The following is a 16264-nucleotide window of genomic DNA, read 5'->3' as shown; positions in this document are numbered from 1 at the left end:
ACAACACAGGAGTTGCTTTGGGACAAGTCTCTGAATGTCCATGAGTGGCCCAGCGAGAACCCGGACTTGAACCCGATCTAACATCACAGAGCTTGAGAGAATCTGCAGAGAAGAATGCAAGATTCTCCCCAAATACTGGTGTGCCAAGCTTGTAGTGTCATATCCAAGAAGTTTTGAGGCTGTAATCGCTGCCACAGGTGCTTCAACAAAGTACTGAGTCCAGGGCTGACATCCTAGTCTTTCTGTAGGTCTGGACGAGTCCAGGGCTGACATCCTAGTCTTTCTGTAGGTCTGGACGAGTCCAGGGCTGACATCCTAGTCTTTCTGTAGGTCTGGACGAGTCCAGGGCTGACATCCTAGTCTTTCTGTAGGTCTGGACGAGTCCAGGGCTGACATCCTAGTCTTTCTGTAGGTCTGGACGAGTCCAGGGCTGACATCCTAGTCTTTCTGTAGGTCTGGACGAGTCCAGGGCTGACATCCTAGTCTTTCTGTAGGTCTGGACGAGTCCAGGGCTGACATCCTAGTCTTTCTGTAGGTCTGGACGAGTCCAGGGCTGACATCCTAGTCTTTCTGTAGGTCTGGACGAGTCCAGGGCTGACATCCTAGTCTTTCTGTAGGTCTGGACGAGTCCAGGGCTGACATCCTAGTCTTTCTGTAGGTCTGGACGAGTCCAGGGCTGACATCCTAGTCTTTCTGTAGGTCTGGACGAGTCCAGGGCTGACATCCTAGTCTTTCTGTAGGTCTGGACGAGTCCAGGGCTGACATCCTAGTCTTTCTGTAGGTCTGGACGAGTCCAGGGCTGACATCCTAGTCTTTCTGTGGGTTTGGATGAGTCCAGGGCTGACATCCTAGTCTTTCTGTGGGTTTGGATGAGTCCAGGGCTGACATCCTAGTCTTTCTGTAGGTCTGGACGAGTCCAGGGCTGACATCCTAGTCTTTCTGTAGGTCTGGACGAGTCCAGGGCTGACATCCTAGTCTTTCTGTAGGTCTGGACGAGTCCAGGGCTGACATCCTAGTCTTTCTGTAGGTCTGGACGAGTCCAGGGCTGACATCCTAGTCTTTCTGTGGGTTTGGATGAGTCCAGGGCTGACATCCTAGTCTTTCTGTAGGTCTGGACGAGTCCAGGGCTGACATCCTAGTCTTTCTGTAGGTCTGGATGAGTCCAGGGCTGACACCCTAGTCTGGGGTGAGAGGGCCATAGCAGGGCTACTCTGTCTGTCTGTCTGTCTGTCTGTCTGTCTGTCTGTCTGTCTGTCTGTCTGTCTGTCTGTCTGTCTGTCTGTCTGTCTGTCTGTCTGTCTGTCTGTCTGTCTGTCTGTCTGTCTGTCTGTCTGTCTGTCTGTCTGTCTGTCTGTCTGTCTGTCTGCCAAAGAAAGAGTCTCAAACCATGTTGCCATGTTAGTATGTTGCCATGTTGCCATGTTGCCAGGTTAGTATGTTGCCATGTTAGTATGTTGCCATGTTGCCATGTTGCCAGGTTAGTATGTTGCCATGTTAGTATGTTGCCATGTTAGTATGTTGCCATGCCATGTTAGTATGTTGCCATGTTAGTATGTTGCCATGTTGCCAGGTTAGTATGTTAGTATGTTGCCATGTTAGTATGTTGCCATGTTAGTATGTTAGTATGTTGCCATGTTAGTATGTTGCCATGTTAGTATGTTGCCATGTTAGTATGTTAGTATGTTGCCATGTTAGTATGTTGCCATGTTAGTATGTTGCCATGTTGCCAGGTTAGTATGTTGCCATGTTAGTATGTTGCCATGTTAGTATGTTGCCATGTTGCCAGGTTAGTATGTTGCCATGTTAGTATGTTGCCATGTTGCTAGGTTAGTATGTTGTCATGTTAGTATGTTGGCATGTTGCCAGGTTAGTATGTTGCCATGTTAGTATGTTGCCATGTTAGTATGTTGCCATGTTGCCAGGTTAGTATGTTGCCATGTTAGTATGTTGCCATGTTGCTAGGTTAGTATGTTGTCATGTTAGTATGTTAGTATGTTGGCATGTTGCCATGTTAGTATGTTGCCATGTTAGTATGTTGCCATGTTGCCATGTTAGTATGTTAGTATGTTGCCATGTTAGTATGTTGCCATGTTGCCATGTTAGTATGTTAGTATGTTGCCATGTTAGTATGTTGCCATGTTAGTATGTTGCCATGTTGCCATGTTAGTATGTTGCCATGTTAGTATGTTGCCATGTTAGTATGTTAGTATGTTGCCATGTTAGTATGTTGCCATGTTGCCAGGTTAGTATGTTGCCATGTTAGTATGTTGCCATGTTAGTATGTTGCCATGTTAGTATGTTGCCATGTTAGTATGTTAGTATGTTGCCATGTTAGTATGTTAGTATGTTGCCATGTTAGTATGTTAGTATGTTGCCATGTTAGTATGTTAGTATGTTGCCATGTTAGTATGTTAGTATGCTAGTATGTTAGTATGTTACCATGTTAGTATGTTAGTATGTTGCCATGTTAGTATGTTAGTATGTTGCCATGTTAGTATGTTGCCATGTTATTATGTTGCCATGTTGCCAGGTTAGTATGTTGCCATGTTAGTATGTTGCCATGTTAGTATGTTAGTATGTTGCCAGGTTAGTATGTTGCCATGTTAGTTGCCATGTTAGTATGTTAGTATGTTGCCATGTTAGTATGTTAGTATGTTGCCATGTTAGTATGTTGCCATGTTAGTATGTTAGTATGTTGCCATGTTAGTATGTTGCCATGTTAGTATGTTAGTATGTTGCCATGTTAATATGTTAGTATGTTAGTATGTTAGTATGTTGCCATGTTAGTATGTTGCCATGTTAGTATGTTGCCATGTTAGTATGTTAGTATGTTGCCATGTTAATATGTTAGTATGTTAGTATGTTGCCATGTTAGTATGTTGCCATGTTAGTATGTTGCCATGTTAGTATGTTAGTATGTTGCCATGTTAGTATGTTGCCATGTTAGTATGTTAGTATGTTGCCATGTTAATATGTTAGTATGTTAGTATGTTAGTATTTTGCCATGTTAGTATGTTGCCATGTTAGTATGTTGCCATGTTAGTATGTTAGTATGTTGCCATGTTAATATGTTAGTATGTTGCCATGTTAGTATGTTGCCATGTTAGTATGTTTCTTGACATTTGGGATGTTACACAGCACATTGTACTTCCACCCATAGACATGTTCAAACATACAGACAAGCATCAAACAGGCACGTAAGCAAGCAGGCAAGTAAGCATACACACACACACACACACACACACACACACACACACACACACACACACACACACACACACACACACACACACACACACACACACACACACACACACACACACACACACACACACACACAGACACACACAAACACAGACACACACACACAGACAAACAAACACCCTTCACATTCACCCTGATGCGCGTATAAGAGGTTGTTCCTTGCATTAGACATAGCCTAGGGTTATGGTTGGACTTCAGACTATAATGCCATGATGTTGTAAATTCACAGAAGTCTTATTACATATGACTCTCTGCTTCAACATAATGAGGCTGTTTCCATTGCATGGCTTATTTCTTATCAAGCCCAATCCTGTAGAGCGCTGTGTGTGTGTGTGTGTGTGTGTGTGTGTGTGTGTGTGTGTGTGTGTGTGTGTGTGTGTGTGTGTGTGTGTGTGTGTGTGTGTGTGTGTGTGTGTGTGTGTGTGTGTGTGTGTGTGTGTGTGTGTGTGTGTGTGTGTGTGTACATTTATGAATGTAGTGTTTGTATTGGACATAACAGTCTACAGACTTAATAAAGCGTGATGGCTTGGGGACATGTCAGCCCTGCAGATTACTGGAGTATAAATGATTAAACTCAACAACACAGACATTCTACTGTTTCCATGATACGTACCACAGTGCTACAGTACTTAGACAGGCTAGTATGGTGTGGACACAGCTCTCTCATTTCCTGAATCTGGAGCTACCTGACCTAACACAGTAACATACACAGCCTGCTGTTTGACAGCTAGAATAAAGGGCAGCTTGGTGCTTTGACAAATATCTTTGTCATCATGGCCATTATCCCAATGATTTATAGTTTATAAACTGATTCAATGTGTTGCATTTCAACTGCTGTTAAATTGTGTCGGGGGAAATAAAGTACTAAGTCTCCTCGGAACGAGTCAGCTGAGTAACTAGGCTGTTGAACATGACTCTAAACCCTGTCTTCCAGTCAGCTGAGTAACTAGGCTGTTGAACATGACTCTATATCCTGTCTTCCAGTCAGCTGAGTAACTAGGCTGTTGAACATGACTCTAAACCCTGTCTTCCAGTCAGCTAAGTAACTAGGCTGTTAAACATGACTCTATATCCTGTCTTCCAGTCAGCTAAGTAACTAGGCTGTTAAACATGACTCTATATCCTGTCTTCCAGTCAGCTAAGTAACTAGGCTGTTGGACATGACTCTAAACCCTGTCTTCCAGTCAGCTGAGTAACTAGGCTGTTGAACATGACTCTATATCCTGTCTTCCAGTCAGCTGAGTAACTAGGCTGTTGAACATGACTCTATATCCTGTCTTCCAGTCAGCTAAGTAACTAGGCTGTTGGACATGACTCTATATCCTGTCTTCCAGTCAGCTAAGTAACTAGGCTGTTGAACATGACTCTATATCCTGTCTTCCAGTCAGCTAAGTAACTAGGCTGTTGGACATGACTCTAAACCCTGTCTTCCAGTCAGCTGAGTAACTAGGCTGTTGGACATGACTCTATATCCTGTCTTCCAGTCAGCTGAGTAACTAGGCTGTTGGACATGACTCTAAACCCTGTCTTCCAGTCAGATTAGAAACTCTGTCAGTCCGTTGCTGCTGTACCAGACATGATGGGTCATTTCCTGTGTGGTTATGAGGAGCCCTGTGACCTTATCGTTATGGGATGTGAAAAAGGAAGCACCTGTCTTACTCTCCAGTCCACCACAGGACAGTGGTGTAAAGTACTTAAGTAAAAATACTTTAAAGTACTACTTACGTCGTTTTTGAGGTATCTGTGCTTTACTATTTATATTTATGACAACTTTTACTTCACTACATTCCTAAAGCAAATAATGTACATTTTACTCCATACATTTTCCCTGACACCCAAAGTACTCGTTACATTGTGAATGCTTAGCAGGACAGAAAAGAAGGCTTAAAAATCCTTCTTTAACCTGTCTCTTCCCCTTCATCTACACTGATTGAAGTGGATTTAACAGGTGACATCAATAAGGGATCATAGCTTTCACCATGTCATGCAAAGACCAGATGTTCTTAATGTTTTGTAAACTCAGTGTATAGATATGCCTTGGCTTTGACCAATCCCTCCTCCATTTCCCTAACCTTTAATGAGTAGGGTACGACACAGTGTTCATAGAGCAAGTAAGGTGTTGGTGTTGTCACTGGGCTGAGCGAGTGGGCTTAGGGGTGGGAAAGGGTACAGAGGAGTGACATGTGGTGGCATGAGAGTGAGAAGGGTGAGGAAAGAGAGAGAGGCAGTGAGAAGGGTGAGGAAAGAGAGGTAGTGATAAGGGTGAGGAAAGAGAGGCAGTGAGAAGGGTGAGGAAAGAGAGGCAGTGAGAAGTGTGTGGGAAGAGAAGCAGTGAGAAGGGTGAGGAAAGAGAGAGAGGCAGTGAGAAGGGTGAGGAAAGAGAGGGAGGCAGTGAGAAGAGTGAGGAAAGAGAGAGAGGCAGTGAGAAGGGTGAGGAAAGAGAGAGGCAGTGAGAAGGGTGAGGAAAGAGAGAGGCAGTGAGAAGGGTGAGGAAAGAGAGTGAGGCAGTGAGAAGGGTGAGGAAAGAGAGTGAGGCAGTGAGAAGGGTGAGGAAAGAGAGAGAGGCAGTGAGAAGGGTGAGGAAAGAGAGAGAGGCAGTGAGAAGGGTGAGGAAAGAGAGAGAGGCAGTGAGAAGGGTGAGGAAAGAGAAAGAGGCAGTGAGAAGGGTGAGGAAAGAGAGAGAGGCAGTGAGGAAAGTGTTGAAAGAGAAGGAGACAGGAACAATGTGGCATAGTGTGTCTAGCCTCTGCTTCTGTGTGTCCACCCAGTTCAGTATGGAGATCAGGAGGGACTGAGACCACCCAGTTCAGTATGGAGGTCAGGAGGGACTGAGACCACCCAGTTCAGTATGGAGGTCAGGAGGGACTGAGACCACCCAGTTCAGTATGGAGGTCAGGAGGGACTGAGACCACCCAGTTCAGTATGGAGGTCAGGAGGGACTGAGACCACCCAGTTCAGTATGGAGGTCAGGAGGGACTGAGACCACCCAGTTCAGTATGGAGGTCAGGAGGGACTGAGACCACCCAGTTCAGTATGGAGGTCAGGAGGGACTGAGACCACCCAGTTCAGTATGGAGGTCAGGAGGGACTGAGACCACCCAGTTCAGTATGGAGATCAGGAGGGACTGAGACCACCCAGTTCAGTATGGAGATCAGGAGGGACTGAGACCACCCAGTTCAGTATGGAGGTCAGGAGGGACTGAGACCACCCAGTTCAGTATGGAGATCAGGAGGGACTGAGACCACCCAGTTCAGTATGGAGGATACCAGTATCAATGTATTTATTCCATGGCAAAAATGAAAACACGACGCAGACTAAACTCTTTGGTTCTTTAAAAGCATGCTGTATGTAACATATTGTGTTCTATAACTTGTGAAATAAATACATGTGACTCTGGATGACAACATAATGATGTTTGTTTCCAACATTAGATCTGTTTTCCTAAAGAATTTAACTGTGGGGAGAGTTTCTTACTATATGACTGTTACAGAGTTTGTTGAAAATGTGTTGTTCCCTAACCCTAGATTCATGTCCACACCCTAGCCCAACCTTAACCCTAGCCATAACCCCAACCGTTACCCTAACCCTAATCCAACCTTAACCCTAGCCATAACCCCAACCGTTACCCTAACCCTAGCCCAACCCGTTACCCTAATCCTTACCCTAGCCATAACCCCAACCGTTACCCTAACCCTAGCCCAACCTTAACCCTAGCCATAACCCCAACCGTTACCCTAACCCTAACCCAACCCGTTACCCTAACCCTAACCCTAGCCATAACCCCAACCGTTACCCTAGCCCAAACCGTTAGCCTAATCCTTACCCTAGCGTAACCCAAACCATTACCCTAACCCTTACCCTAGCCATAACCCCAACCGTTACCCTTACCCTAGCCATAACCCCAACCGTTACCCTAACCCTAACCCAACCTTAACCCTAGCCATAACCCCAACCGTTACCCTAACCCTAACCCAACCTTAACCCTAGCCATAACCCCAACCGTTACCCTAGCCCAACCTTAACCCTAGCCATAACCCCAACCGTTACCCTAACCCTAGCCCAACCTTAACCCTAGCCATAACCCCAACCGTTACCCTAACCCTAACCCAACCTTAACCCTAGCCATAACCCCAACCGTTACCCTAACCCTTACCCTAGTCATAACCCAAACCCATTACCCTCACCCTAACCCTAGTGTAACCCAAACCCTTACCCTAGTCATAACCCAAACCCATTACCCTAACCCTAACCCAACCTTAACCCTAGCCATAACCCCAACCGTTACCCTAACCCTAACCCTAGCGTAACCCAAACCATTACCCTAACCCTTACCCTAGTCATAACCCAAACCCATTACCCTCACCCTAACCCTAGTGTAACCCAAACAATTACCCTAACCCTTACCCTAGTCATAACCCCAACCCATTACCCTAACCTTGGCCATAACCCAAACCCATTACCCTAACGCTAACCATAACACAAACCCGTTACCCTAACGCTAACCATAACACAAACCCGTTAACCTAACGCTAACCATAACCCAATCTCGTTACCCTAACGCTAACCCAAACCCGTTACCCTAACGCTAACCATAACCCAAACCCGTTACCCTAACGCTAACCATAACCCAGACCCGTTACCCTAACGCTTACATAATGTTACCTTCACAACGCTAACTGGTCACTGATCTTAAACTGCTGTTTTCTTCTAGGCAACTACTGAAGACGGAGCTGGGCTCTTTCTTCACTGAATACCTGCAGGTAAGAGACTGTCTCTCTGCACCTCAGCACTGATATGAACATGACTCTGATATCGCTAACACTACTCTGATATTACTAACATTACTCTGATATTACTAACATTACTCTGATATTGCTAACATTACTCTGATATTACTAATGTTACTCTGATATTAGTAACATTACTCTGATATTACTGAAATTACTCTGATATTACTAATATTACATGGATATTACAAACATTACTCTGATATTACTAACATTACTCTGATATTACTAACGGTACTCTGATATTACTAACATTACTCTGCTATTACTAACATTACTCTGATATTACCAACATTACTCTGATATTACTAACATTACTCTGATATTACTATCATTACTCCGATATTAACATTACATGGATATTACTAACATTACTCTGATATTACTAACATTACTCCGATATTAACATTACATGGATATTACTAACATTACTCTGATATTACTAACATTACTCTGATATTACTAACATTACTCTGATATTACTAACACTACTCTGATATTACTAACATTACTCTGATATTACTAACACTACTCTGATATTACTAATATTACTCTGATATTACTAACATTACTCTGATATTACTGAAATTACTCTGATATTACTAATATTACATGGATATTACCAACATTACTCTGATATTACTAATATTACTCTGATATTACAAACGGTACTCTGATATTACTAACATTACTCTGATATTACTAACATTACTCTGATATTACGAACGGTACTCTGATATGAACGGTACTCTGATATTACTAACATTACTCAGATATTGCTAACACTACTCTGATATTACTAACACTACTCTGATATTACTAATATTACTCTGATATTACTAACGGTACTCTGATATTACTAACATTACTCTGATATTACGAACGGTACTCTGATATGAACGGTACTCTGATATTACTAACATTACTCTGATATTACTAACACTACTCTGATATTACTAACATTACTCTGATATTACTGAAATTACTCTGATATTACTAATGTTACATGGATATTACTAACATTACTCTGATATTACTGACATTACTCTGATATTACTAATATTACTCTGATGTTACTAACATTACTCTGATATTACCGAAATTACTCTGATATTACTAATGTTACATGGATATTACAAACATTACTCTGATATTACTAACATTACTCTGATATTACTAACGGTACTCTGATATTACTAACATTACTCTGATATTACTAACATTACTCTGATATTACTAACATTACTCTGATATTACTAATATTACTCTGATATTACTGATATTACATGGATATTACTAACATTACTCTGATATTACTGACATTACTCTGATATTACTAATATTACTCTGATGTTACTAACATTACTCTGATATTACCGAAATTACTCTGATATTACTAATGTTACATGGATATTACAAACATTTCTCTGATATTACTAACATTACTCTGATATTACTAACGGTACTCTGATATTACTAACATTACTCTGATATTACTAACATTACTCTGATATTACTAACATTACTCTGATATTACTAATATTACTCTGATATTACTAACATTACTCCGATATTAACATTACATGGATATTACTAACATTACTCTGATATTACTAACATTACTTTGATATTACTAACATTACTCCGATATTAACATTACATGGATATTACTAACATTACTCTGCTATTACTAACATTACTCTGATATTACTGAAATTACTCTGATATTACTAATATTACATGGATATTACTAACATTACTCTGATATTACTAATATTGCTCTGATATTAATATTACGCTGATATTACTAACATTACTCTGATATTAACATTACTCTGATATTACTAATATTACATGGATATTACTAACGTTACTCTGATATTAATATTACTCTGATATTACTAACATTACTCTGATATTAACATTACTCTGATATTACTAACGTTACTCTGATATTACTAACGTTACTCTGATATTACTAACGTTACTCTGATATTACTAACATTACTCTGATATTACTAACATTACTCTGATATTAACATTACATGGATATTACTAACGTTACTCTGATATTACTAACATTACTCTGATATTACTAACATTACTCTGATATTAACATTACATGGATATTACTAACGTTACTCTGATATTACTAACATTACTCTGATATTACTAACATTACTCGGATATTAACATTACATGGATATTACTAACGTTACTCTGATATTACTAATGTTACTCTGATATTACTAACGTTACTCTGATATTACTAACATTACTCTGATATTAACATTACATGGATATTACTAACGTTACTCTGATATTACTAACATTACTCTGATATTACTAACATTACTCTGATATTACTAACATTACTCTGATATTAACATTACATGGATATTACTAACGTTACTCTGATATTACTAACATTACTCTGATATTACTAACATTACTCTGATATTACTAACGTTACTCTGATATTACTAACATTACTCTGATATTACTAACATTACTCGGATATTACTAACATTACTCCGATATTACTAACATTACTCTGATATTACTAACGCTACTCTGATGTTACTAACGTTACTCTGATATTACTAACGTTACTCTGATATTACTAACATTACTCTGATATTACTAACGTTACTCTGATATTACTAACGTTACTCTGATATTACTAACATTACTCTGATATTACTAACATTACTCTGATATTAACATTACATGGATATTACTAACGTTACTCTGATATTACTAACAGTACTCTGATATTACTAACATTACTCTGATATTAACATTACATGGATATTACTAACGTTACTCTGATATTACTAACATTACTCTGATATTACTAACATTACTCTGATATTAACATTACATGGATATTACTAACATTACTCTGATATTACTAACATTACTCTGATATTACTAACATTACTCTGATATTACTAACATTACTCTGATATTAACATTACATGGATATTACTAACGTTACTCTGATATTACTAACATTACTCTGATATTACTAACATTACTCTGATATTACTAACATTACTCTTAATATTGTAAAAAAAGTCCTGGTCATAGAATGTGAAGCCATGTTTTCATTCCTCCTCTGCAGAATCAGCTGCTGACAAAGGGAATGGTGATACTGAGGGACAAAATGCGTTTCTATGAAGGTATGTATCATGTTACATTACTAATACAATAAAGATGTAGCACTGTTTGAAGTACTGTCGTAATACTGTTTGAAGTACTGTCGTAGTACTGGAGTCTTGAAGTACTGTTTGAAGTACTGTCATAGTACTGTTTGAAGTACTGGTTGGTCATGATGTAGCCTATTGTGGCCCATTATCGTCTCTGTTGAGGTATTGTCAAGTGGTGAATGCACTATTGTAAAGTGGTTGTTCCACTGGATATTATAAGGTGAATGCACCAATTTGTAAGTCGCTCTGGATAAGAGCGTCTGCTAAATGTCTTAAATGTAAAATGTAAATGTAAATGGTGAAGACGCTCAAACCACCTGACCCTGACATCAAGTACACAGCTTATTTCTGCTAAAGTGCTATTGTCATGGCGACCAGACAGGAAGTGTTACTAACGTCACAGCCCTCAGACCACAACCAGATGTGAGATTTGACATTGTTGAAGAAGTTGAACCAGGCCTCGTCCCTCACCCTCCTATCCTTCCTCCCTCCCTTTACTGCCTCTCTTCGGTTCCTCGTCTGGTGCCAGTCAGTCAGCTTCTCACAATAGAACCCTTTCAAAATGACTTGGCCTCTTCAGATGGTTGAACCCAGTAGCCCTCTGCTCCAGCTGTGATCCAGCCGTCCCCACCACCGTGACCCAGCCGTCCCCACCCCCGTGACCCAGCCGTCCCCACCCCCGTGACCCAGCCGTCCCCACCCTCGTGATCCAGCCGTCCCCACCCCCGTAACACAGCCGTCCCCACCACCGTGACCCAGCCGTCCCCACCCCCGTGACCCAGCCGCCCCCACCCCCGTAACACAGCCGCCCCCCACCACCGTGACCCAGCCGTCCCCACCCCCGTGACCCAGCCGTCCCCACCCCCGTGACCCAGCCGCCCCCACCCCCGTAACACAGCCGCCCCCCACCGGACCCAGCCGCCCCCCCCTCGGCCCAGCCGCCCCACCCCCGTGACCCAGCCGTCCCCACCCCCGTGACCCAGCCGTCCCCACCCCCGTAACACAGCCGTCCCCACCACCATGACCCAGCCGCCCCCACCCCCGTGACCCAGCCGCCCCCACCCCCGTAACACAGCCGTCCCCACCACCGTGACCCAGCCGCCCCCACCCCCGTGACCCAGCCGCCCCCACCCCCGTGACCCAGCCGCCCACACCACTGTGCCATTTGGCAGCACTGCTCAGAAACAGCTAACTGATAACTAAATCTCTCTCCGGATTCCCTCTGCCACAAGCAGGTCTCAGATCTCAGTGTGTGGATGCAGCTCTCTGCTGGTGTTTGTGGTTTTGAGGATCTGTGACAGTATCTGTGACAAACCATGAGAAATTACAACATATCAAACATAGAACATTAACACTTTTGAGTCTATGCTAATTAGCACCAAGTGCTAATTTCTGATTGGTTATTTTAACTTCCTGTTTGTCTTCAGGTCAGAAGCTATTGGACTCCTTGGCAGAGACGTGGGACTTCTTCTTCTGTGATGTTCTGTCCATGCTTCAGGCTATCTTCTACCCAGTACAGGTACAGTTACTCATTTTGGGTGTCAGTACTGTTTATATTTAGTTGCAGGAGCTCCACAATACTTGTGAGCTAATATTCTATAAGAGGAACAGCAGCTCAAGCAGTAGAACATTTGAGGTGCTGGTACTCAGCTCTGGTGAGCTCCTGCCCAAGTCAACCACTGGTTACTTCTCCCTGTAGTGTTTCCGTTGTATTCAGACAACTAAAAAGCAACATACAGTAGCCACTTGAACAGTAAGTTAATTTGTCAACAGTCCAGTGCACATTCTTCCACAACAGAGTTTTCCAAAACAAATGAGGAGAATTTGATAGATTTTCCAAAAGCATTTCAACATACAATAGAATGTTGAGTGGCCCTAAGCATGGTGTGTGTGTCTCTCTCTCTCTCTCGCTCTCTCTCTCTCTCTCTCTCGCTCTCTCTCTCTCTGTCTCTCTCTCTCTCCCTGTGTGTGTCTCTGTGTGTAGGTGTGTATCTGTCTCTCTCTCTCTGTGTCTCTATGTGTGTGCATGTCTCTGTGTGTAATCTCTGTGTGTAATCTCTGTGTATAATCTCTGTGTATAATCTCTGTGTGTAATCTCTGTGTGTGTAATCTCTGTGTGTGTAATCTCTGTGTGTAATCTCTGTGTGTAATCTCCACCAGGGTAAGGAGCCGTCGGTGCGGCAGCTGGCCCTGCTTCACTTCAGGAGCATTATCACTCTGAACATCAAGCTGGAGGACGCCCTGTCCCGCCCCCGCGCCCGTGTCCCCCCCTCTATCATACAGATGTTGCTTATACTGCAGGTAGGGAGTAGAGACACACACACACACACACACACACACACACACACACACACACACACACACACACACACACACACACACACACACACACACACACACACACACACACACACAAGGATGCATTGAGGCACGGGCGTACACTGCAAGCACACACACACACACAGTCAAACATGTACAGAGGCATACACTCAGACACACACACACACACACACACACACACACACACACACACACACACACACACACACACACACACACACACACACACACACACACACACACACACACACAGTCAAACATGTACAGAGGCATACACTCAGACACACACACACACACACACACACACACACACACACAGTCAAACATGTACAGAGGCATACACACACACACACACACACACACACACACACACACACACACACACACACACACACACACACACACACACACACACACACACAGTCAAACACGTACAGAGGCGTGCACTCAGACACACACACACACATAAGGACTCAAATCAAATGTTATTTGTCACATCGTAAACAACAGGTGTAGACTAACAATGAAATGCTTACTGATGGGCCCTTCCCAACAATGCAGAGAGAAAAATATAGAAAAGTTAATAACACAAGGAATAACGATAATGAGTAACGATAACTTGGTTGTATACACGGGTACCAGTACTGAGTTGATGTGCTGGGGTACGAGGTAATAACTTGGCTATATACACGGGGTACCAGTACTGAGTTGATGTGCTGGGGTACGAGGTAATAACTTGGCTATATACACGGGGTACCAGTACTGAGTTGATGTGCTGGGGTACGAGGTAATAACTTGGCTATATACACGGGGTACCAGTACTGAGTTGATGTGCTGGGGTACGAGGTAATAACTTGGTTATATATACGGGGTACCAGTACTGAGTTGATGTGCCGGGGTACGAGGTAATAACTTGGTTATATACACGGGGTACCAGTACTGAGTTGATGTGCCGGGGTACGAGGTAATAACTTGGCTATATACACGGGGTACCAGTACTGAGTTGATGTGCAGGGGTACGAGGTAATAACTTGGCTATATACACGGGGTACCAGTACTGAGTTGATGTGCCGGGGTACGAGGTAATAACTTGGCTATATACACGGGGTACCAGTACTGAGTTGATGTGCCGGGGTACGAGGTAATAACTTGGCTATATACACGGGGTACCAGTACTGAGTTGATGTGCCGGGGTACGAGGTAATAACTTGGCTATATACACGGGGTACCAGTACTGAGTTGATGTGCCGGGGTACGAGGTAATAACTTGGCTATATACACGGGGTACCAGTACTGAGTTGATGTGCTGGGGTACGAGGTAATAACTTGGCTGTATACAGGGAGTACCAGTACTGAGTTGATGTGCTGGGGTACGAGGTAATAACTTGGCTATATACACGGGGTACCAGTACTGAGTTGATGTGCCTGGGGTACGAGGTAATAACTTGGCTTATATACACGGGGGGTACCAGTACTGAGTTGATGTGCTGGGGTACGAGGTAATAACTTGGCTATATACACGGGGTACCAGTACTGAGTTGATGTGCTGGGGTACGAGGTAATAACTTGACTGTATACACGGGGTACCAGTACTGAGTTGATGTGCAGGGGTACAAGGTAATTGAGGTAGATATGTACATATAGGTAGGGATAAAGTGACTAGGCAACAGAATAGATCAGAAACAGTCGCAGCAGCTCCTGTGATGAGTCCAAAGAGTTAAATTCTCTGCAGTATCATAAATAGCAGACTACACCATTTCCTTGATGAACACAATGTCCTGAGCAGAAGCCAGATTGGATTTCTAAAAAATGATCATACAACAGACCACATTTCCACCCTCCACATTCTAATTGACCAACAAGTAAACCAAAACCAAGGCACAATCTACTCGTGTTTTGTAGACTTCAAGAAAGCATTTGATTCAATTTGGCACATAGGTCTTTTTTTAACGAATAGAAAGTGGAATTGGAGGGAAAACATATGATGTTATTAAATCAGTGTACACTAAAAACAAATGTGCGGTTAAAATTGGCAACAAGCAAACAGACTTCTTCTCTCAGGGACGTGGAGTGAAACAGGGCTGCTCAATAAGTCCAACACCATTTAAAATCTACATTAATGAATTGGCAAAAACATTAGAAGAATCTGCAGCACCTGGTCTCACCCTGCACAACACTGAAGTGTCTGCTGTACGCAGATGACCTGGTGCTGCCGTCTCCCACTAAGGAGGAGTTACAGCAGCACCTAGATCATCTGCACCGGTTGTCCTGGGCTCTGAACGTTAATCACAGGTTCTGTCTGGGCTCTGACCGTTAATCACAGGTTCTGTCTGGGCTCTGACCGTTAATCACAGGTTCTGTCTGACCTGGGCTCTGACCGTTAACCACAGGTTCTGTTAGACCTGGGCTCTGACCGTTAACCACAGGTTCTGTCAGACCTGGGCTCTGACTGTTAATCACAGGTTCTGTCTGGGCTCTGACCGTTAATCACAGGTTCTGTCTGGGCTCTGACCGTTAATCACAGGTTCTGTCTGACCTGGGCTCTGATCGTTAACCACAGGTTCTGTTAGACCTGGGCTCTGACCGTTAACCACAGGTTCTGTCAGACCTGGGCTCTGACCGTTAACCACAGGTTCTGTCAGACCTGGGCTCTGACCGTTA

At 42.9% G+C, this 16264-nt stretch overlaps 1 protein-coding gene across 8 annotated transcripts in view; it reads left to right on the top strand.

Annotated features, from left to right (window-relative positions):
* Window positions 1-16264, top strand: part of LOC106594897 (proline-rich protein 5) — a 73190-nt gene that overhangs the window by 33835 nt on the left and 23091 nt on the right. For all 8 annotated transcript variants that reach the window (XR_014381233.1, XM_082964169.1, XM_082964171.1 and 5 more), the window contains 4 exons: window positions 7976-8024; window positions 11179-11236; window positions 12691-12782; window positions 13424-13564. Coding sequence is in view for 7 of the 8 variants with exons in the window: in XM_082964169.1 (XP_082820295.1) it covers window positions 7976-8024; window positions 11179-11236; window positions 12691-12782; window positions 13424-13564 (340 nt within the window). In the remaining variant the exon portion in view is untranslated. The remainder of the gene's footprint in view (window positions 1-7975; window positions 8025-11178; window positions 11237-12690; window positions 12783-13423; window positions 13565-16264) is intronic.

Source organism: Salmo salar, chromosome 17 (assembly GCF_965601325.2).
Source record: "Salmo salar chromosome 17, fSalSal1, whole genome shotgun sequence".
In the NCBI taxonomy this organism is placed as follows: domain Eukaryota; kingdom Metazoa; phylum Chordata; class Actinopteri; order Salmoniformes; family Salmonidae; genus Salmo; species Salmo salar.
This window is presented reverse-complemented; position numbering and strand designations above follow the sequence as displayed.